Raw genomic sequence first — 22,482 nt, forward strand, 5'->3', positions numbered from 1 at the left:
TAGCATCTGTGAAAATACAGTGCTTATCTAAAATTGATTGGTTGCTTAAGCAAAATTAACAACACTAAGAAATCCCACTGAGCCAATCTGAGCCTGGGTCAAAACAAGTGTTAATTTATTTGACAAAAGGATGTATGGGGCAAGAACAAATACGAAAGTATATCACACTAACTTAAATAAGAACAAGTTGAGAATTCAAGATACTGGTGACAGAATTCATGTATTCATTCCATTTATGCAAATCTCATGCCTCCACTTTACATTTGGCACTCACATTAAAATGACATTTGCAAATGTGACTGGATTTGCAATGTGTGTCAATCTTGGGACAAAAAAAAGATATTGACCCAGTAGCCTGTCTCTTCTTTTCAATTATAAACTCTTAGACAAATATATGCACACCCTAGTCCCAGCAGTGGAACCACTTGCCAACAACGGAAGCCTGATTTTTATGCCAGTGCTAGTGGATTTTCAGGACTTCTTTTCTCAGGAATGGACATGCAGAGGAAAACCAAAAAAGTAAATTCCTAGCAGTACTATCATTCAGCTGGTCCCAGAAAATGTCTTCTAGGAACAAATGAGAGAAGAAGAAAGGCATATGCAAATATCTATTTGGATAAACAATGCTGATGCATTCAGACCGATGACTGGAAGTCCAAATTCTTTGAGAAATAAAATCAATGGTAAGGTGGTTATATGCAAGATTTTTCTTCTGCACACAACCCATTATTCAAACACTATGTTTGAGGAACTTAATTCTTTACCAAATCCTTGCTTGGCCCACTCTAAAAATGACTGGAACAAAACCTCACATTTCTTGATTTATTGGTTGCATTTGAGCCCTGCTGTACTGAGTAGATAAACAAGTTATTCCCTGGTAACATGCAGTGTCTCCACTCAATGCTCTTCTTTAAGTGATATTGCTTCTATTTAAGAAAAGCTTATGCCCAGGCCAGGCTGCATGGCTTTACACTCCCATGCAGCCCTACAGGCTGCTCAGTTCTGGGCCCCTTCAGTTCAGGAAGGCTATTTAAGTGCTTCAGCAGGTCCAGAGAAGAGCAACGAGGCTGGTGAAGGGTCTTGAGCACAACTGCTATGAGAAGAGGCTGAGGGAGCTGGGTTTGTTTAGCCTGGAGAAGAGGAGGCTCAGTGGAGACTTCTTCGCTCCCTACAACTCCCTGACAGGAGGTTGTAGTCAGGTGGGGATTGGTCTCTTCTCCCAGGCAACCAGCAGGAGGACAAGAGAGCACAGACTCAAGTTCTGCCAGGGGAGGATTGCGTTGGATATTAGGAAGAGATTTTTTACGGAGAGAGTGATCAGGCATTGGAATGGGCTGCCCAGGGAGGTGGTGGAGTCAACATCCCTGGAGGTTTTCGAGATGAAACTGGTTGTGGCACTTAGTTCCATAGTCTAGTAACCATGGTAGGGCTAGACTCAATGATCTTTGAGGTCTTTTCAAACCCAGCTGATTCTATGATTCTGTGATACACTATTTTCTTATGCATCTTCAGAAACTCCCTTCTCATGTATAACAGAAACAGTGACATTTCATTTTAGGATCAAGTGAATTGTTGTTGTTGCAGAACTTTTCTTCTTAGGTATATTGGACTAAAGTTTAAAATAGGTGTTTCTCTACTGATGTTAATGCCAGTTGATATGAGAGGATAATTTTAATATCTTTTTTGAACTCTACCATTTAGCTTCTTATTCAATAAAGTCAATTTGTGTATATAAATTGCCTAGAAATGCTACTAGAAAAATGGTATTTAAAAAATGTTCATTGAAACTTTTGGCAAAAATTCCTTTCCATTTCTCCTTAAACATAGGTCTAACCATGTGTTTAGTGAGATTAAACAGTCTTATAGTGTAAGATTTTTTGTCACATAAATGGAAAACTTCAAAAATGCCACTCCCTATATATAGCCACTGAATAAGTTGTTTGGGTTCATTGCAGAGGTAGTGATTTTTCTTACTCTGTAAAAAAGAAATGTAAGAGGTTTTTCCTTTTGTAGTCCTTTAGAAATATTTTTAGCAGAAGGAACATTTCCTGCTAATGGTTTACAGTGATGTGAATCAGAGCATGAAAGAAGAAATATCTATATGTTGTCCAAATACAGCCATGAACAGAGGTGTTGAGAAAAATCTCTTGACTTCACCTAGCCAAATTACTTGAATAACAGTGACAGATAAAGCGCCATTGGGATTAAACTGACATAAGGACACTATGGTTTTCGCCCTTTCCTTAGACTGGTATTTAAGGACAGGGAGTAGAAAAACCTCTTAAATGTTAACAATACTGAAGAAAATTCTGGTGTGCTGAATCAGTACTCTTGCCAATAGATGAATTTTCAGACAAAAAACAAAACTGAACTTTTGCTCACCTGATCCTTCATCTTTACTCCTTGATTTGACTCTTTACTCTTCCATATAGTCATTTCATTTAATGATTAAGCATTAAATGAGAAATACTAAACAAACTAGAATGTCAACACTGTTCCACCCTTTTCCACTGCCTTGTATCTAGTTGCAGTTTCACTGCTCAACTTAAATCCATCTGGGATACCATTTGTATAAGTAACAAAATATCATTCTGTAGAAGATGACAATTAAATATGATTCTTATCAGTAAATTATATCTGTTGCATTTTCTGAATGTCTTTTGTTCTATGCAAATCAGTAAATGTTTAAAACCAGATATACCTGTGACAAAGGGGCACACAATACGGGTTATACAGTGAGTACGCTAAACCAAATACTTTCATAAACTGCATTTGTTATCTCTTAAATATTACATTTGATGCAAGAGATCTTTATTATTCTTAGATATCTTACTTAGTAATATCTTACTATTAATTCTTACGTATGTCTGGAGGCAGACTGACATAGAAACAAAATATCTGAAGTTGAAAATCCCAAACTAAAGGTTTTTTTGTGGCTCATGACACAAAATGATGCTCTTCCTGCAATGTTATCTGTTTAGAGAAATCAGGGTGGAGAGGATGTAGAAGCTTATATGCATATCTATATCTATATCAATATATATCTTTTGCTACTATGTATTTAATGGAAAATAAGGGTAACAGAAAGAAGACGTACCTAGCAGTGTCAAGACACAAGCCAATATTGCTATCAGGGCTCCAGTGCTAAGTCCTGCAGGCAAGATATAAGCTTCTGCATTGCATGTCTGAGCGATACCATCTGCATCACAATCACAGACCCGGATGGTGAGGGTATTAGTGCTACTAAGTGAAGGTGATCCACTGTCCACTATGAATATTGGCAAGTAGAAAACAGACTGTTCCTGTCTTCGAAACCCATTTCTTCTGGTTAATATTGTTGCAGTATTATCTAGATAAAGAATAAAAGGACAAATTATAAAATAAATTACCTTTCTAAAACACAACCTATAAATACCATCGTCTTTCCCTTAAAGGCTTTATAAACACATTTATATAATTTCAACAAGCTTATCTTTCCTGGTCATATACATTTGAAGCTGCAGAGGTAAGATCAGCTGTGAAATGATACCCAACTAAACAAAAATATTTTTATTTTCCACAAAAGACTGTTTCAAAATTGCAGAGGTCTACTTGGTTTTAGTTAAGCTCACAGTCTCACGCTCTTGATAGCTGAAGATAAGATCATTATAAAAGGAAAAAAATTAGCCTTCAGTGATCGGATTAAGTATTTGCATACATGTTTCAGGTTAATTTACAAGCATCTATTTCAATTACTTACAGATAAAGATATATTAATGGAAGACATGAGCATACTAATAGGAGAATAAGTTCTGAAGATCTATGAAATATTTTTTGAATGCAAAAATAAATCCAGTCAGTGCACAAATACGGGGAATTGCACACGTAACAAAGATATGCAGTTGCTTTCAGTGTCTTCTACATAAGCAGTCTAAAGTGTGTAGTTTGACACTGCTCCTGGTTGCATGATTAAAAATTCCATGTGTTCCAGAAGATATGTGCAAAAGTTCACTATGTTCATTACAGGTTGACAGCTCCTGAGATGTAGGGAGTTACATCTCCTAGAATGTATACAAAACTTTGTTCAGTCTGTCCATCTATCTACCTCCTTACCTATCTATTCATAGACAGATACATTGATAGTCAGTAAAGTTATCTTATTGTGTCACCTATTATGACCTATCTGGCAAAATATGCAAGAACTTCTTCATGCAGCATCATAGGAGATATGCATAAGTTAACTAACATTCAAAGAGGCAACTGTGCCTTGTAACTCCGTTGATTTTACTGACACTGAAAAAGTGTATTATTACTTTTACCAAATTATAAGTTCTGTGGAAGAAAGTCTCTCTTTTCATCAAGTACTGTACAGTATTTGTAATGATGTCAGATTTCTGAATAGTTTTATTCTAATGCATTTGTATTATTTTGATCATTATCAGAGTCTTCATTTTAAAACTGCAAGCTCCTCATATGAAGAAAATTAAGCATTTCAGTAACTATGTGCAAGGTAAGGCAATGAAGACTGCATGACAGAACTTTTTTAGACCACATGTTATACTTAGTGAATACTGTTCAATGTTTGTCTCTACAATGTCCTCTAGTCCACCATATGTCTGTTTTTCTTTTTTTATTAATAGGATGACTTTGTAACTCTGGTTTTCTACTGATCCATAAAAGAGCAATGAAAGAGCAATATTGTGTCTATGTAGTTCTATTTGCTTGAGCTAATAACTAAACTGACTGATACATGCCCAGCTGCTGTACCATACAGTGCAACTAATGAGGGCACTAATTAGAAGTGTATTCTCAGATATTTTAAATAAGAAAAACGTGATGTCACTGGGAGTCTTTGTGTAAGTCTTTGGGGAAATAGTCATAAGAAGTCTGTGCAAATATTGTAGGCAGCTTTCATTGCCAAAAGCATTCTTCAATAGGGGCTATACTTCCTGAGAAGATATGTTTTTCTAAAGAAAAATAAATTAAACGAATCAAAAAACCTCTCCATTTACCTTACACTTATTTTTTTATGCCTTGGGTTATATTCATAAAACATGAATTCCTGGACATTTTTTCAGTCACTGCCCCAAGGTAAAATCTAATTTAGATAAAAACCTATAAATACAAGTAAAAAACGTGAAGACTGACTGATGGGGGGAAAAAAAAAGATTTAAAGATTTGAAGCTGCTCTGTTTGGCTCAAGGCCTTAAATGATTCAAACAACAGCTAAATTCCCCTGACAAATAGTCTACAGATAAAAATATTTTGCAGGCTGATTGTAGTTTAATTTGTGTCCTTAACAGAACAGAAGTTTCTATAGGTCGTAATAAGCAAGCGGCATTGAAAATGAAAGGTGTTAGTGGTGAATATGTACAGAAACAAAATTTTCTTACCTTTATTGTCCTGCAATGTAAAATTGTGATTATTTGCTGCCTCTGCTGTTAAACTGAAGTAGAACTGATGGCCGTTTGGTGGGTCATCTTTATCAATTGCACTTATTTTCTGGATCACCTGTTTTGAAATATATCAGGGTTTCATTGAAGCATAAATACGTGTGCATTGCATTACCCCTCTATTACCTATTAAAGTATTGACCCTCCTTTGAGTCCTGTTTTTCTTGAGGTTTGGTTATCTAATCTCTTAAGCATGTATAGACACGATTAAAATTCAAGTGTGACTGAAGCCTTTACTTTGCCTGGACCAAATTTACTGGCCAAAGCAAGGATCTGCAGGGCCTGAGAGAAAGTTAGGTCCTGTCATTCACTCGAGCTTGGAGTACAAACTACACAGCAGTGAAAGTGTATCTTCTGAGTGGCTCTTAATGTAGTTAACAGTGACTGCAGTCAATGTTGTAAACTTTATCAAGGAAACTATTATGCTTTTGAACATTTTAATTAATGTACTTTTTTAATATAGTGAAAAACAAAAAGGCAAATCATAAGCATATCAATAATTTCTGGAATTTCATTTTTATTATCCTTATATTTTTAATTTCATTTTCTAAAATTCTGTCAAAATTTGCCTCTAAAAAAAGCATCACCATTACTTTAAATCCATAAAGAATGAATACTGTGATCTAACACTTCTGACTAGACCACAGAGAAAACAAACAGGTACAACAATAACAGCATGCACACTCTGTGTTTCTCATGAACACAAGCTAGTAATCATAGTGTCTTCTGTTAAGAATTTAATTAATGATGTGATTTTGAACTGTGCAATAAACGAGATCTGCCACAAGAAGGACAATACAGTAGGAGAAGGTACAACAGTGCAAAGCCTTCCAAGGAACATGTGAGATCTGCAAGGGTGCAACATCAACTAGTTTTCTGGTAGAGAAAAGAAAGAATGAGAAAATACATATATTTTGTGAGGTCTTACAAAGTAGAGAGGAAAAGTCCAAACAGGGGAGACACTAGGATAAACAGCAGATAGTCTTACATGAGTTTAGGACTACTTGGAAGATATTTGAATAATCAAACCCACTGAGGAATATGATAGTAACATATGTCCCCTGAGAAACTGTGTGCTGAATGTTCATATTTTCTAAGGGGAATAAAAGTGTATACTCATTTTGGGAATGCTCGGCCTTTAGTCTCAGAATAACCTTTGTGTTGCAACTTCCCACTTCCCCGCAAAATTAGGAAGAAGTACGTCTCCTTAATATTATTCAAAATTAGGTGAGTTTAGCAAAATCTGTCAGTTATGCCAGTAAGTTAGCCAGAGATTTTAACAGTACCTTCAACTAGTAAGTTTTACACCTGCATCTTTCTTATTATTTGCTCATACTGCACATCAAAGCCTCATTTTTACTGCCATAAGCTGATTTTCCTTTATCTTCAAGCTGGCAGGCTTTCATAAGGAATAGCTGCCTATCTGATAAAAAGAAACATAAAACCTATCAAGCAATACCTGACCAGGCTGAGCATTTTCACAGACAGTTGTCTCATATTCCATGGCAAACTCAGGGGCATTGTCATTGATGTCAAGGATAGTGATGGCTACATAGCCTCTCCCAATCTGTGCTGGATTCTCTATAGGAAAAAAGAAAATCAAACAGAACTTCAAGAAGAGCTTCTTGCAAGTTATTCTTTGGGTCAATGTGTTTTTCATTTGCATTCTTCTTTTGTATAAACATGTCAAATCACATACAATATCCCCCTCAAAGACAAAAGAAGCTCTTGCCTTGATCTTCTGGACCTAGTGGAAACAACGTGTTCCAACCTCTTCAATTACACTAAGATTTTGCTCTCAGGGATAAACTGAAAATCTAACTCACTAATCACATCATATGAACAGATAAGAGCAAGCTGATGTCAAACCATTGCAAAGGAGTATGACTAGCCAGAACATCACTATTCATGTAGGGAACAGCATGGTTATTACGAGTTAAATAAATTTTTTGCTGCAGTTCAGATAGATAAGGCTATTGAGAAGCTAAAACTAGAATTTTATCAGCTATATGTAACAGAAAAAAGGGAAGGCTGCATACCCAAGCAAATCCCAAAGCATTTAAATTGCATACACAACTAAATATTTCAACACTGTCATTAACAATCTGAACACCTTAAATATGAATCACATTCTTAGACTGATGCACATCTGTAGCTAAAATATGAATACGTTCAGGGTCCAAATTCATAATTTAATGTTAAACTGTAGATATGTTTCGGACTAAGGATAAAGGATATTAGTGAGTGCAATATTTATTTAGCTTCTCCATTGAAGCAGGGAAAAGATATATTACATTCCTTTTTTTTACTACAAGTGGTGATATTAGTGTTAGATCAGGGCAGAATGAAAAACTGTACAAAACTTCAAATACGTATCTATCTTTTCATAGGGTATTGTAACTACATTTTAGCAAATATTTTAAGTATTTAAAGCAACACACAAAAATGTATATCACAAAGGGTTTTCATTTGGATTGCTTTTTTATTCCACATGTGAAATACCAGAAGAATAAGCAATTTTGACACCAGCTTTTTCCTCTGCTGATCTAAGCTTATTGAAAACCAAGCAGGCCATGAACATAAACTAAAGGAGTGTAATGTTTTACTTGTGTTCCTAAACTTTCACTTAGGTCAGATATGCCCCTTGGCTACCTTATCAGTTTTGTTACTACTATGGAAAATTTTAGTTTACCATGTTGGCCTCCTAGACCAAAATTCTACTCCTGATAATACAAGATAAATTCCTACAGACACTAAATGATAAATGTTAGCTTTCAGGTTAAACATTAATTTAAGCTCACCAAAAGCAATAAGTGAGGATTTTTAAAATAGTAGACCAGAGAAATGGTAACCCTCTTATTATCACAGCTCAACAGAGTATTAATAAAGATGAAATTTGAAGAAATACATTCTTCAAATATAAAGGGCAAATATATTGTTCTTCACAGAATATATTCAAAGCTGAACAAGTTTAGGTTTAAACTTGCATTAGCAGAATTTGTGTATGCATTTAAAGGCATACATTCTTTTATCACTTTTCATTTTTTAATTTTTATCCGATAGGTTTCTTTTGTATTGAGCAAGAAGTTATTTTTATCTGCCAGTGGTTTGAAAGTCTCATAATTTCTCTCAATACAGAGGATCACAACCAAGTTTTACATGTAAACAGTCAATAAAATCTTTAAATTCATACTTACGACTTTCCATGGCCAAAACTGTGATATTATGAACAGCATTAGTTTCCCTGTCCAAAGATTTGGCAGTTGTAATGACTCCACTGTTGGCATCAATATTGAAATAGCGCTCCAAGTCTGTGTTTCGATCTATTGAGTACCTAAGTAAAGGATGAAAAAAACCTTTTGATTTATGTTCAATTACAGCTTGCAAAAATATTTCATTGATTTCTTATTAGAGACTGTTTCCACTGTTTTCCTAGTTTGAACATTGTTCAGTTCAGTTTCCCTAACATGTTGAGAGAAGCAAAGCCATATGCAAAGGGAGAGTTACACAGTGACCTGTGCTGACAGTGGTGGGCTCCACTCCCATGGTGTCCTCTGAAGTGAAGTTACAGATATTCCCCTATCTTTTCTTTCTTCTCTTCTACTGTAAGGCAAACTCAGAAACTTATGAAATAGACATCTTTCTGAAACCCAGCTAAGAAGAAGGCGAATTGGAAGTTTGCTAGAAAGCAGTACCAGCCAAGCATTGATCCCATGGTAGCTGGCAGTCTGAACACAGAACTTTCTATCCCCAGCAGAAAAGCCCCTGCATCACCCAGAGCTGCAGGAACACGGGGGGGAAAAAAAAAGATGATGCAGAGTAGGGTCAAGGGATTGCATGTCATCACTGCTCCTCGTGCTTTACTGTTGTTAGACAAACACAGGCTCATGCCTTTAACACTTTGTCTTAACGTATCTTTACCTCTCAATTTGTTTTAGGAAGGGGAAATGAGCTCCTTAGCAAACAGGAAATAGCATAAAAGGTCAAAATGCCTGTGGATGATTTGCTACAACCCTTTTGAGAGAAAGGGACAGTTGATTAGGAAGACTTAGGTTTACAACTGGACTATTCTTGACATTCGATTTAATACTGGGTCAGATTCTTGCAGTCCCATTTAGGCCAAGTAAGTACTCCAGGGCACTTCTCTACACTCAGGATGAATTAAAATGTCCAAATCAGATCAAGTGTGATCATTACAATTACTCTTGCACTGATGATAAATTAGATTATTGATATAACATTAACTAAATCCTTTGAACAACCTGGAAAGAAAGAACTATGAAAGATAGTTAAAAAATAGGACTTCCTAGATGTAATGATCTTATGAATCTGTTTATTCTGTGTTATAATATGCCAGCTTCTTCTTTATTGTATTACTGTATTTTTATCTATCCCTCCTGGCTGCAAATGCTTAGAGCAGAAACTCGTTACATAATTAGAATTGTTTTACTGCATTATGTCACGATGAGAGAGAGAATAAAGAGTTGCAACAACAGTAACAGTTTTCATGGATTATGGTTCTCCCTCTTCTTCTTCACTTCTTTCAATTCATGTTAACTGTAGTTCATTTTTCACTTTATGTTGTGACAGCACTCTTGTTTATTTGGTCAGCAGTGCTCTTCAACTGCTTTGTGGCTGGCAAGTTTCCCCATGAGACTATGCCTGTCACCTCTGCTAGGTAGTCAGTCTTGGCAGGCTCTGTAGCTGGGATTCAATCTCCTGGCAGCCCTTAGATTTCCCAATTACTAGCACTATCATTATGCAACTTGAAAAGCCAAAGACCTTTCTTTAAAAATATAGCAAAGTAAGCATGGGAAGGAGAAGGAGAAGAAGGAGAATGAGAAGGCTAAGGAAAAGGTGACAGAGGAGATGAAGAGGTGGCAAAGACAACAAAAAAACCCCAAAACCAGCCAAAAACAAAAACAAAAGAAACCAAGAAAGCAATAAAAAGGAGGGAAGGAGAGAGGGAGGAAGACAGGGAGGGAAAGCAAACAGGTTATATAAATTGGATGACAGATCCTTATGAAACAAGAAGAAAAATAATTTTTATGCATAGGAAGCAAAGAGTTTCCCTTAACTTATTTACAAACATTGCATCTATACTCAAATTCAAAAAAAAAAAAAAAAAAAGTATTTTAAATACTTTTAATCCTTTAATTCCTTGCAGCCATTAATACTTGAAAATCTTCAAGCTGCAGGAGTTTTAAATCCTTCATTTAAGCTAGTCCAAACATCAATAGTTCTCTGGTCCATATGAGATAACCTCTTATTTTCAAACATCTATTACTTTCCTCGGCCCCTGGTATTGTCAAGGTTTTGTCTCTGATCTTGCAATTTCAACATGTCCTGAATTGTAACAAATCTAATTTTTAATCAGTATCAATATAATCCAGTGTTTGAAAGTTGGAATACTTATTTATAGATTAATAATTTAAACTTCTTAAACAGATCATGAAAAGTTTTATGCATTAATCCTCCTTAACACATTCCAATTTTAGGTGAATCTGGCTCTGATGTATATCACAGCAGATGCAGAACAGCTTTAAATTATATGATCTGTCAGTACATGCGACAACGTACATAGCAGGTTTGCAAGCACATAGATAAATCCTCACTATTTTTCTTTTTTCTCTCCCTCAAATTCCAAATGGCTTTGAAACAGAAGATTTCTTCAAGATGTTAGTTAAGCTGGTGATATAACTATTTTTTATGCTAGAATTGTGAAAAAATTAACCAGATCAAGGCAAATAAACTCATCTTTATGTTTGCACAGTAGTCAAAAGCATTCTGAGCATGGCATGCATTTATGGAACTGCATTAAATCCTATTCTACATCATTCTGCTAACCAAGATATTATACACCAGATGCTAACATCAGTGCCAGAAAACATTGCCACAGCAAAGAAAAAGCTCAGCAAAGGTAAATCTCACAAATAAATCCATGCCAACCATCCTTCTAGGACTTGTTTATACATGATAGGAATCAGCTATTTTGAATATGTTGCAAATATATAGCATAAGAGAGAGAACACTTGCATCAGCTCTAGGAGTGAAACATATGTTTTATTTTTACGCTTTTACACATTTTACACAGATCGTTGCTTTAGGAATTACAGACCCACAGTAGAGTCTCAGGTTCATTTTCAATCCATAACATCACCAAAATACATGATATCTAAATGAGTACTGTACCTGTGAAGGTCTTTTCTATGTGTGACTTAAGTAAACAATAATAATGAATGAAACTAAGTGCTAACTTTTAGCTGTGCATGAGTTTCTCCTCCTGCAGATGTTTAAATTCACATTCCTGAGTCATTAGCACTACCCTCTAGATCCTTTGTACATTCCTTTGAGAATTAATATTACTACTCTGCATAAGAGAAATAACAAGTAGCTTTTTACTGGTTTAACTTTGAATCTTTGTCCTTGAGCTTTGGCCTTAGATATAGGAAAAAACTAGATTGATAATTTGTGTACTCTTATGGTTTCTTAATGATCCTGGACATTATATTGTGTAAAAAAAAACTTGCAGGTTCTTCACACACTGAAGACAAAGGAAGAGGGCCCTGACAGTTCATATGTCTCTAGTGGTCATATATCATCTCATTCAAATGGAAGATATTTGACCATCCTGACTAGGACAGGATGTGTCTTGTCCTAACCATTTCTCTCATGTAGAATTTTTTCTAATGTTTCCTTCTGTGGGACCTCAGCTCTGGTTTACCATGCAACAGTCTATGTGCTATTATATTCTTCTTCATAGTGCATGCAGATTATGAATCATTACTCACACACATAGACACATACATGCATATTATATATATAATTTTTAATCCTGTCTGATTAAAGAGAACAGAATTTGTTATAGATAATAATAGGCTCTTCCTAAGCTTAGAGAGAAATAAGTATGAGCAATATTCTGAGTTGGGTTTTCTGGGGGTTTTGGGTTTGGTTTTTTCCCTTTGGAATCCTGAAACTATATTTTCTTAGTTTCTCATAGAATTAAATACATAATTTTTTTCAAAATTCTGTAATTCAGGTATATAAAAATGAAACTATGCAAATTTGTAGAACATCTCAATCTCCCTATGTAAGGGAACAAAGCTTAGTAATTGCTTTCAGTGTAACCAAAGACCCTCCCACAACAAAATGAACAACTTCAATACAAAGACTAAACATATAATTAAGACATCTCAAAATTACCTGACAGGACTATTTGAGGCATCCGGATCATGGGCTGCTACCGTTCCAATGATAGTGCCAATCTTTGCTGCTTCGGACACCACCATGGAGTACAAACGTGAAGTAAACACAGGCGGCTCATCAACATCTTCAACTATTATCTTCACTGTTGTCATATCACTGAAGGGTCCCAGACTCAGGAAGCGAGGGTCAACATGCATGTTGGCTGCTTCTATCCTCAGAGTATAGCTGGTCTTAGCTTCAAAATCCAGCTCCTGTATAGGTAAAGTTATTTGAAAATTATATTATCCAGTGATGTTGATGTAAAACTGTTTCACTTTCAACTTTCAGTAAGTACAAAATTAACATTGACATTTTTATGCAACCAGCACTTTTTGTTGACAGAGCATAATTGATGGCTCATTATTTAGCTTTCCCAAAACACTATTTGCAGTGACTCACTAGTGAATGTTTCCCTATTACTTTAATGGTAAAGACAGTTCTACTTTGTGAATGAAACAAGAATTCTCTGGAATAATGGCAAAACTTTCTGTGACTTCTGTGAGTGCCAGATTCTCACATATTATTTCACCATCTGCATCTGCAAAACATTCCAGTATTCACTCAGAGGAGCAGCAGAGGTGAAACACACATCTGTTGACACACTAGGGCCTAAGTTCTCCATCAAGTTTCAGTAGGATAAATCCCAAATAAGCATTTTAAAAGTCAGTGATTATGCTGATGCTGTAATACAGCTGTATACAGTCTAGATTTAAATATGAAAAATGAGCTTCAGCATATCACACACTCAGAAAGGCACTGAACTTCTACAAATTCTGTGTGGCAGCAAAAGGCTTCTCTGAATAGGAATACATGTGATCCTCACATTATGCAAGTGCTTACTTCTTGCACAGAATCAAAGCTGTAGTATCCATAGCTTTCCAAAATGAGATATATGATAAAAGAAAGGTTGTTTGGATACGGGTTGCTACATTGGATACAACTGGGCAATATTTATTATTAAAACATTTTAATAGGCTTTTTTTATTTTCCTTTTTGTTTTATATTTAAAATACAACATATGTGTTATAAAACAAACCTCACAGCCATAATACAAATGTAATATGATGTTAGGATGATGAAAAATATCTCAGAAACGATATTCTATAGTGAAAACAATTAAGCAACTGATATGACCAGATGAGCAAGATTAACGAGAAGACAACAAATATCTTAAGACTTCATATTTTCCAATGAAAGCAAAATATTGACTAACAAAATTATTACCTGAAGAAGCATCATATTAAATAAACGATAACCTGAAGAATGTCAAAGACAAAAGTGCAACATTTGTTGAGAAACTAACAAGAAAACAAATGCAAACAAAAACAAAATCAACAAAACAAAACAAAAACCAAACCCCAAAACATCAAGCCTTTAGCAAACAGTATATTTTCTGTGAGAATGCAAAATAACATATTTTACCTCATGGACAAGGCAAAGTTAATTTATCCTCATGAATCAGTGACATTTGTTGAAATTAGGTGATTGAGATTACAATAAAATCAAACATATGGAAATATATCATGAGACTGAAGATGATAGCTTCTTCAGGTATGCTTATGCCAACAACACAATCATTCTAAGTAAAAAATATTATGAAAATTCCAATTTAAGCAAGAAAATGCATGCAGCACAATATATGTAATTGGACAAATTATAAAAATATTAATTTTAATAGACTAGCACAATAATTAAATTCAAATTATTTTTAAGACACTAAGCTATAAGGATTCTTGTTGATGAAAAAAAAGATTAAAAAAACTAATGTATGTACCTATGCAGTGGAGAACAGTTGATGTTTAGAAGAGGCTAAGTATAGACTGGAAAAGGGGTTTTACATTATCAAATGTTATTGTGTCATGCAGTGGCATAATGTTTTATTTTAGTTCTTTGTAGCAGTCTTTCTTCTGCGGGGTGTGGCAATGTCTACTAAAGCTACAGTCATCATCCTCAACCAGTTCCTATAGGATACACAACTTCAGATCCTGTGATAAATATGGAGGTATCAGGTTTTGAGGCAGAATATAATATGAGAAAACAAACAAAACCTCTGAGTTTCCTGACCTGGCAGATATCTTTCAATATTTCTTAGATAATATAATTAAGACATTACATGCTACAGACACTAATGAATGACTGAGAAGGTGAACTGAATAGATTTTTTTTGTTTTGTTTCTCCTTATCTAATTATCACTGATGTCTGTTATACAGAGAGCATTATTTAACTGGCCCTCAGATCATGCCTTCATTATTTCCTGCTATAACAAAAGCACAAGATTCCAATAATGGAACACCAAGTTAACAGACTACAAATCACTATATCAGTGTTGAAGGTTAAATGGACAATGCATACTTCAGTCCTTCAGTACAATGAATAGAGCTTGACAGCTTCATTAATATCTGTGCATTAGTATTATCTGATTAGATCTTATGCAGGATCCATTAATCTTACCTTTTGTGAGGTCTGACTTTTTTTTTTTTCCCTTTTAAGGGGTAATAATTTTATCCTCTCTGAAGGAAATTACAAAACAACTCCTATATTACAGAGGCTGGGTATGAAGCTATAATTCATGGAAAGCCCATTTTTGCAATGTTCATTTTTATTGTATGGTAACTTTGTAATAATGTACTTTTCAGAGGTGAAAATCCCATTTTTAAACCCAGATGAGGGTTTATATTGAAAACTGCAGTACATCAAACAAATGCACACAATCTCTCAAAGGAACCATGGAAGCCTCAAGTTCTTACATTGTAAACTCTGATACAGAATTGAAAGAAAAAATTCTAGCTGAAAAAAAGTTAACAGTAATAGAAAGATATCTTTTCACTCAAAAGCTTATGCATAAACCCTCCCTTCCCCCCATTTTTATAACCGCCAGTGTTGCTTTTAGAATGAACTCAACTTTTAGAATAATCTCTTAGCAGTCAATTTCTATGAGAAAGTAATATAACATTTTTTCACATTTTTCCCTTTAACATTCAAATTGGTTGGTGATATTGGTGGCAGGGCTGTGTATTGGGGAAAGAAATGAAGGCAAAGTGAGCAAGAACTGCACCATGGGAAATCTTAATGCTTGTCACTTGCTGCAGTAAGACATTACAACTTTCTCTCTGTAGAGTCTTCAGGCTTTTTTGGGTCTTTTTTTTCTCTAAGTCCACTAAAATCTCTCCATAGACTTCCAAATGGCTTGAATAAGGTCTCATAACCTTTCAAAATGTCACACATGATACATAAAATAAAAACATACCTTACAGCTTTTTTATTATTAAGTTACCATTACTTCTTTAATACTAAGTATTTGATAAAGGTGTAGGTGGATATAGAGCACCAGGTTTTTAGCTTAAGCTGCTTTGCTACTAAGCTATTATTATTACTGAAGTCTAACTATAGCCTGCAACTTTGTGAGCAAAGTGAAGTCTGTACTTATATGATGCCTTTTTTTAGTGCAATATTTTTAAGCATAGTGCTTTGGAAACCACAAAAACCCATAGTTTTCTGTATGCATTTTGCTTAGAAAGTGAAGCCAAGACTCCATTCATGTGTATTATAATCACATGTGATTATGTGATTCTGTGAACCGTCAACATGAATTCACTTTGAAATTGTACACACATCGGTTTGCATGGACATTTCAGAATTTGTTGTATTAAATGACTGACTCATCATTCACTTCCATAAATGTTTCCTCAATTCTAAGACTGCTACTGCAGAGACAAACCTAACACATTTTTTAAAAACTCCAATATATGCAGAAAAATTACACTTCTCCTCCAAACACTCTCACCACTGTGAAATGGAGCTATGCAAATGATCTGAGTCCTTACTAACAGAGCATTGATAGCAGAATGCAAATTAGAAATGAAACCACAGGAAGGAATTGATCCTACTCTACAGATGGAGAACTGAGTCACAGTGTGAACCAAGAAAAAATTTCAAATACTTCTGAGAAATATAAATGCCCCATTCCTTTTCAAAAACTGTACAATACTTCTTTTTCTTTTCATTTATCTGAAAAGATCACCTAAGATTTCAATCGCAATTTACGTAACTAGTTTAGCTTTAACTTGGAATTGGCAGACCATGTCTTGGACAGCTCACTCTTCCCTGTGATTTAAACTGGCTCGTTTGCTGGGCCTGGAGAGCGGTGATGGATGGTGCTACATTCAGTTGGTGCCTGGTCACTATTGGTGTTTCCCAGGTCTCAGTGTTGGGCCAGTCCTGTTTAACATCACTACCCATAATTTGGATGATGGGATTGAGTGCACAAATCAGTAAATTCAGAGATGACACCAAATTATATGGGAGTGTTGATCTGCCAGAGGAATATGCTACAGAGCGATCTGGTCAGGCTGGATCAACAAGCCAAGGCCAGTGGTATGAGGTTCAACAAGGCAAAGTGCTGGGTCCTGCACTTGGGCCACAACAACTGGATGCAGCACTACAGGCTGGGGGAAGAGTGGCTGGAAAGCTGCCCACTGGAAAACGATCTGGGGATGCTAGTAGAGGGCTTGCAGAACATGAGCTAGCAGTGTGCACAGATGGCCAAGAAGTGTGGACAGCAGGACCATCCTAGATACACGTTGGATACATTGTTTCATATGAATTCAGTTTATGTATTGCAGAAGAGGGTAGATTTTTTTAGTGTCAATAACCAAGTAAATGCTACGATAATGTTTTACTAGCTCCGGTCGTTAGATGAGCTTCTGATTTTGCTGATCTCACAAAAATCCCACAATTCTACCCAGACACGACCTATTGTTAATATGTAAGCCATTAATTCATGAACAAAATTACTCCTTGTCACAAATATTTGTTTACAATAAACTTAAGCACATTCCTGGAATATGTGAACTTCACATCTCATTTCTTTTAATCCTGATTCAAATATTCTAACTGGAATATAAGAAAATAAGGTGTCATATGCATGTGAAAAACAATATAGCAGCAAATACTGTACAGTGATGCAGCATGCATGTTTCTTAGTTGTACTGCATAAGGCAGTAAAATCCCACTCTTTCATCTTTGGACGAATAAAGACCAAGTGGATAAAAACATGGAGAAGGCATTCCTCCCTTGTCTGATGTCATATGGTCAAGAGACCTATTACAAGATTACCAGACTATTGCCAAAAGGCTACTTTGTACTGAGGTTTAATCTAGTAACTAATAGATATTGACATTAGGCACCAGGCAACAACAGTACTAACATGTTCAGGAATATGTAGCCCCCAGTCCTGCCATGGCTAGAAAATCTCTGAGCAGAACAACCACTGCTATTCAGAAAACAGCACAGTTCTCAAAGTGTTTAGAGAAAAATCCATCCTGAATAAACTGTGTAAGCTAAAGCCATGTCTGGATTTAGCCATGCAGAAGAAATATAACCGAGGGAAGAGTACGCTTCATATATTTCAAAGAACATCATTGTTAGAATAAAATAATATTTTTTTTTCTGCTGACTTTTGATGTTTTGAAGTCTCTGTGTCATAGGGTGCAGAGAAAAAATGTATTCAAATGTGCACGGAAAAAAACCCAATTCAAAACAAAAATTAAACATACCCAAATCTTATTCACCAATTTTATCATCCTGTAAATCAATACATGTATAAGTCAAGTCCATTGTACACAAGTAATCTTGAAATATACCTAACCATGCATAATTTTTCTCTTTCTAATACCATGATTCTTATCCCTCTGATTAAAAACAGATCTGTTTCCTGCAATTTTTGCTCAACCTTGGGCATTTTCTTTCATATTCCATCCACTTGGAGCATAAAATCCTGCTTTGATCAGTGGATTCTTAAATCTCACTTCTCTTCTTATAATTTCTTTTTCCTTGCAAAAACTCTTTTTATTTAATGCTTCTTATGTGTTAAAAGAAGTGTTAGTTTTTATTGAGGAAGTCAACTTTTCAAATTGTCTCAAGTGGTTATCCTTCTAAAAACAGAATGCAAAATCCTCAGTTTGTGTGTGGAACTTGGATAACCAGGTGCCAAACTTTTTCCACGACACCCAAAAGAAAAATGAATGGATCAGTGCCTTCAGCTTCTCAGTGTTACTGCTGGTGATTTTCATGCCCAGCCTACTGAGCTTTATGTACAATTGCAGCAGAAGTATGCAAAGCTAAAGCACCCATTTGCATTTAGAACCAAAGCGTGCCTTTTCAGAATTCTTTGCCTTGGCATTTTACTGCTTGATGTGTATACAGACATGTCATCTGAGCATATAAATACAAGTTCAGAAGGACGGGAATGCATTTTAAGGCTGCACTTTCTCAATGTCTCAGCTGATTTCAGGGCATGAAAAGGAGAGAGGTAATTGTACTCAGACACGTATAGAAAATCACATGCCGGACAGTAAAATATTGAAGTAGATTCCAGGCTACAGACTTAATTTCATCCCTGATCTCTTACTAACAAGAACACATTATCATGCAGGGATAACCTCTGTCTGATTCCATAGCGATCTGGCAGGTAAGTCTCAGTGATTGAAGCCTATTTCACCTGCATACACTGTTATTAATGGTCTTCTATGGACCCATTCTCCAGTGAAAAACAAGGTACAGTTGCCTGGTAGCCACTGTGCTTGAGTGGTTCACTTACTTCTCTCCTAGACAATATTCTCTACAGGGTTGGCAGGGAGGGTCTTTCAGGGCTGGGCAAGGCACCAAGTTTCCTGAAGTCAAAATAAAGAGATAAGGACTTCAAGAGGCCTGGGAAGTGACCCTCAGCATGAGGACTCACCTCTGGGTATGGCGGAGTGCATTGAGTCTGGCTGAAATGCAATCAATTTTCCCCACAGCAGCCCCCAGTGCTGTGCTTTGTATTGGTAGTTAGAAAGGTGTTGACAACACATCAATTTTTTTGCTACTGTCAAGTAGTACTGGCACAGCATCAGTGTTGTCTCTCCAACATTCCCCACATGCAACAGTAGGCTGGGGATGGGCAAGATCTTGGGAGGGAACACAGCCAGAACAGCTGATCCAAACTGACCTAAGGGATAATCAGGTTCCCCACCCAACTCAGGTTGGTTGGGGATGTAATTGAAACTAGTAATGAGGAGAAAGACCTGGGAGTGATGATGAATGAGAAGCTCACAATGAGCCGGCAGCGTGCTCCTGCGACCCAGAAAGCCAATTGAATCCTGGGCTGCATCAAAAGGACTGCGGCTAGCATGCAGTTCTGGTGCCCTCAACAAAAGAAGGACATGGAACTGTTGGAGCAAGTCCAGAGGAGGGCCACAAAGTTGGTAAGAAGGCTGGAACATCTCCCCTATGAAAAGTCTGAGGAAGCTGGGTCTGTTCAGCCTGGAAAAGAGAAGACTGCGTGGAGACCTCAGAGCAACTTTTCAGTATATGAAGGGGCCTACAAGGGAGCCGGAGAGGGACTCTTTATTAGGAACTACAATGATAGGACAAGGGGTAATAAGTTCAAATTGGAGGAAGGGAAGTTTAGGTTAGATATTAGAAAAAAGTTTTTTACTGTAAGGATGGTGAGACACTGGAACAGGTTGCCCAGGGAGGTAGTGGATGCCTCAACCCTGGAGTTGTTCAAGACCAGGCTGGATGAGGTCTTGAGCAAACTGGTGTAGTGAGGAGGTGTCCCGGTGTCCCTGCCCATGGCAGGGGGTGTTGGGACTAGATTATCTGTAGGGCCCATTCCAACCTCTAAAATTATATGATTCTATGATATTCTATACCATTGGGCATCTGCTCAGATATAGAAGCTAAGAGAAGGGAGGAAGGGGAGGTGGAGGCATTCATTATTTGCAATATTTGCCTTCTGAAGCAACTGTTATGTGCCCTGAAGCTCTGGAAGTGACTGGACATTGCCATAAAAAGTAAGATCTGTTTTTTTCCCTTGTATGGTGTGCATGTGACCTTCAGTTTTACTTTGGTAAACTGCTCTTATCTTGACCCACAAGGTTTTTCTGTCTTATTTTCTCCCCCTCCAGCCCTGTTGAAGAGAGAGGGGCATGATAAAGCAGCTTGGTGAGCACCTGGCATCCAGCCAAAGTCAATCCACCACACAGAGGAAAACAAGTGGATAATAGTAGGAAAATTAGAGAAAAGTTCTGATGCTGCAGAGAAAAAAGTCTGAATTCTTGTGTCAAAATATAGCAACATCTAGGTTTAAAAATTATTAACAACTTGAACCATTTTATCAGGTCTACAGTTTGTAACCTTTTTAATGTAGTCCAATAGCTATTTCATACAGTACTTCTCAGGACAAATGTTCAGTACTGAAAAGTCCAGTTCAGCTCCCTGGATAAAATGATTATAGAAATAATAAATGGCAATTATTTGGTATGCCATACAGCACTGCAATCAGGATACTCCAGGAACAAACATCAGGACTACTTGCTAAAAATCAAATTTATCTCAAATTAGATCACTGAAGACCCTGACTGATTCAGTGCTGCTCACTGTTGCACTATTAAATATTCTCCCTCTAGGATAGGCAAATTTATCCCAACTTTTTGCTCAAAAGCCTTAAATGAACAAACTGAAGGAGTCACATTGGATTTGGCTGTTGAACAAAGAGGCTGCTAACTTTCCATCACTTGTATTTCAAGTCTGCTAAATAAAAGTTAGTACAGCTTGTGAGAAACCTAAGATAGGTGGCTTTGCCTTGGAAAATGGTTATTCACATTACACATATTAGAGCCTAACCTTTCAAGCATGCTGCAACGTACTCCAATTGTCGTGACATCTATGGATGCTTACCAGCTCAGGTGTTCACGGCATTACAGAATTAGCCCATTGCTTTGTGACATCATGCTTCTTTCAAAGGAAAATGTTACTGAAGTTTTATACTGCTTTAGAAAGGAACTGATGCACCAGAAAACCAAACAAACCCTCCACAACTGGTAGGTGAAGTTTGCAGAGATTAAAGAGTATATAGGAAAGAAAACTCTGTTATATAATTGTGTTAAGTACAAACATAGGTCCTTGTTCAAGAACGTAATTGCATATATTCTAAAATGCCAACTCATTCCCACATTTTATGGATATTAAGTTGTTGAGGAATACCTTCAGTGCAGGTAGCTGGGTGTGCAGCTGCAGGGTGAGCTGCAGGGTGAGCTCTGGGTGGCAGGAGCCCCAGGGCCATGAACTGTGGACTACTGCACAACAAAGGGCATGGTGACCTGTGGCCCAACCAGGTGACTAGACACTCAGAAACAGCAGGAGCTGAGGACTTCCAAACTTTCACATGCTTGGTCTGTGAGGCCATAAAAGCCCAGGGGTACCTTTGTTCAGGGTTCCTCCTCAGAGGCAGCAGCTTGAGCTGTTATTTTGTTATTGCACCATGATTAAATTATTCTAAGGATCTGGGTGTCTGAGACTCTGCTATGGGACACCTGGTGACGAGCCAGTAAGGAAACCTGCTTGGACTGTGTGAATGTGAGATGTGTAGCTGCAAAGTGGCCTTAGTCCTAGCTCAGGTGATGTGATTGTGACTGCCAGAGTGGCTCCTGGATGGTCAGACAGGGAAGTCAACAAAATTGCTCTAGCAGAGTTAGAACCACAGATTCAGTATTGTCATTGCCAAGAATTCACATATTAAGAGTTGTAAATTATATTGGAGATATTTCTAAGGTGTTGTTTTTTTTTCCTGTAGACAAAATTTAAATTTTCTTTAAAAACGCTTCAGCATATTTTTATTTTGCAAAAGGACAGTCTAAAATGTGCTGCAGCCAGGTAAGCAAAATTAATATTAATATTTTGATATAAATATGTTTTTTAATTTTGAACTGATAGTTTTCTAACTGTGCATATAGAAAGTTATTAAGAAAAATATTTCTTTAA

General features: G+C 36.5%; 1 protein-coding gene across 1 annotated transcript in view; it reads right to left on the bottom strand.

Moving 5' to 3' along the window:
- The window catches only part of CDH7 (cadherin 7, type 2), a 72,016-nt gene that overhangs the window by 6,590 nt on the left and 42,944 nt on the right, over positions 1-22,482 (bottom strand). The window contains exons 6-10 of the mRNA XM_009074237.1: positions 12,636-12,889; positions 8,630-8,766; positions 6,892-7,013; positions 5,373-5,490; positions 3,098-3,349 (exon numbers count right to left, since the gene is read on the bottom strand). Coding sequence (XP_009072485.1) covers positions 3,098-3,349; positions 5,373-5,490; positions 6,892-7,013; positions 8,630-8,766; positions 12,636-12,889 — 883 coding nt within the window. The remainder of the gene's footprint in view (positions 1-3,097; positions 3,350-5,372; positions 5,491-6,891; positions 7,014-8,629; positions 8,767-12,635; positions 12,890-22,482) is intronic.

The sequence above is a fragment of the Acanthisitta chloris genome, unplaced genomic scaffold (assembly GCF_000695815.1).
Source record: "Acanthisitta chloris isolate BGI_N310 unplaced genomic scaffold, ASM69581v1 scaffold1115, whole genome shotgun sequence".
In the NCBI taxonomy this organism is placed as follows: domain Eukaryota; kingdom Metazoa; phylum Chordata; class Aves; order Passeriformes; family Acanthisittidae; genus Acanthisitta; species Acanthisitta chloris.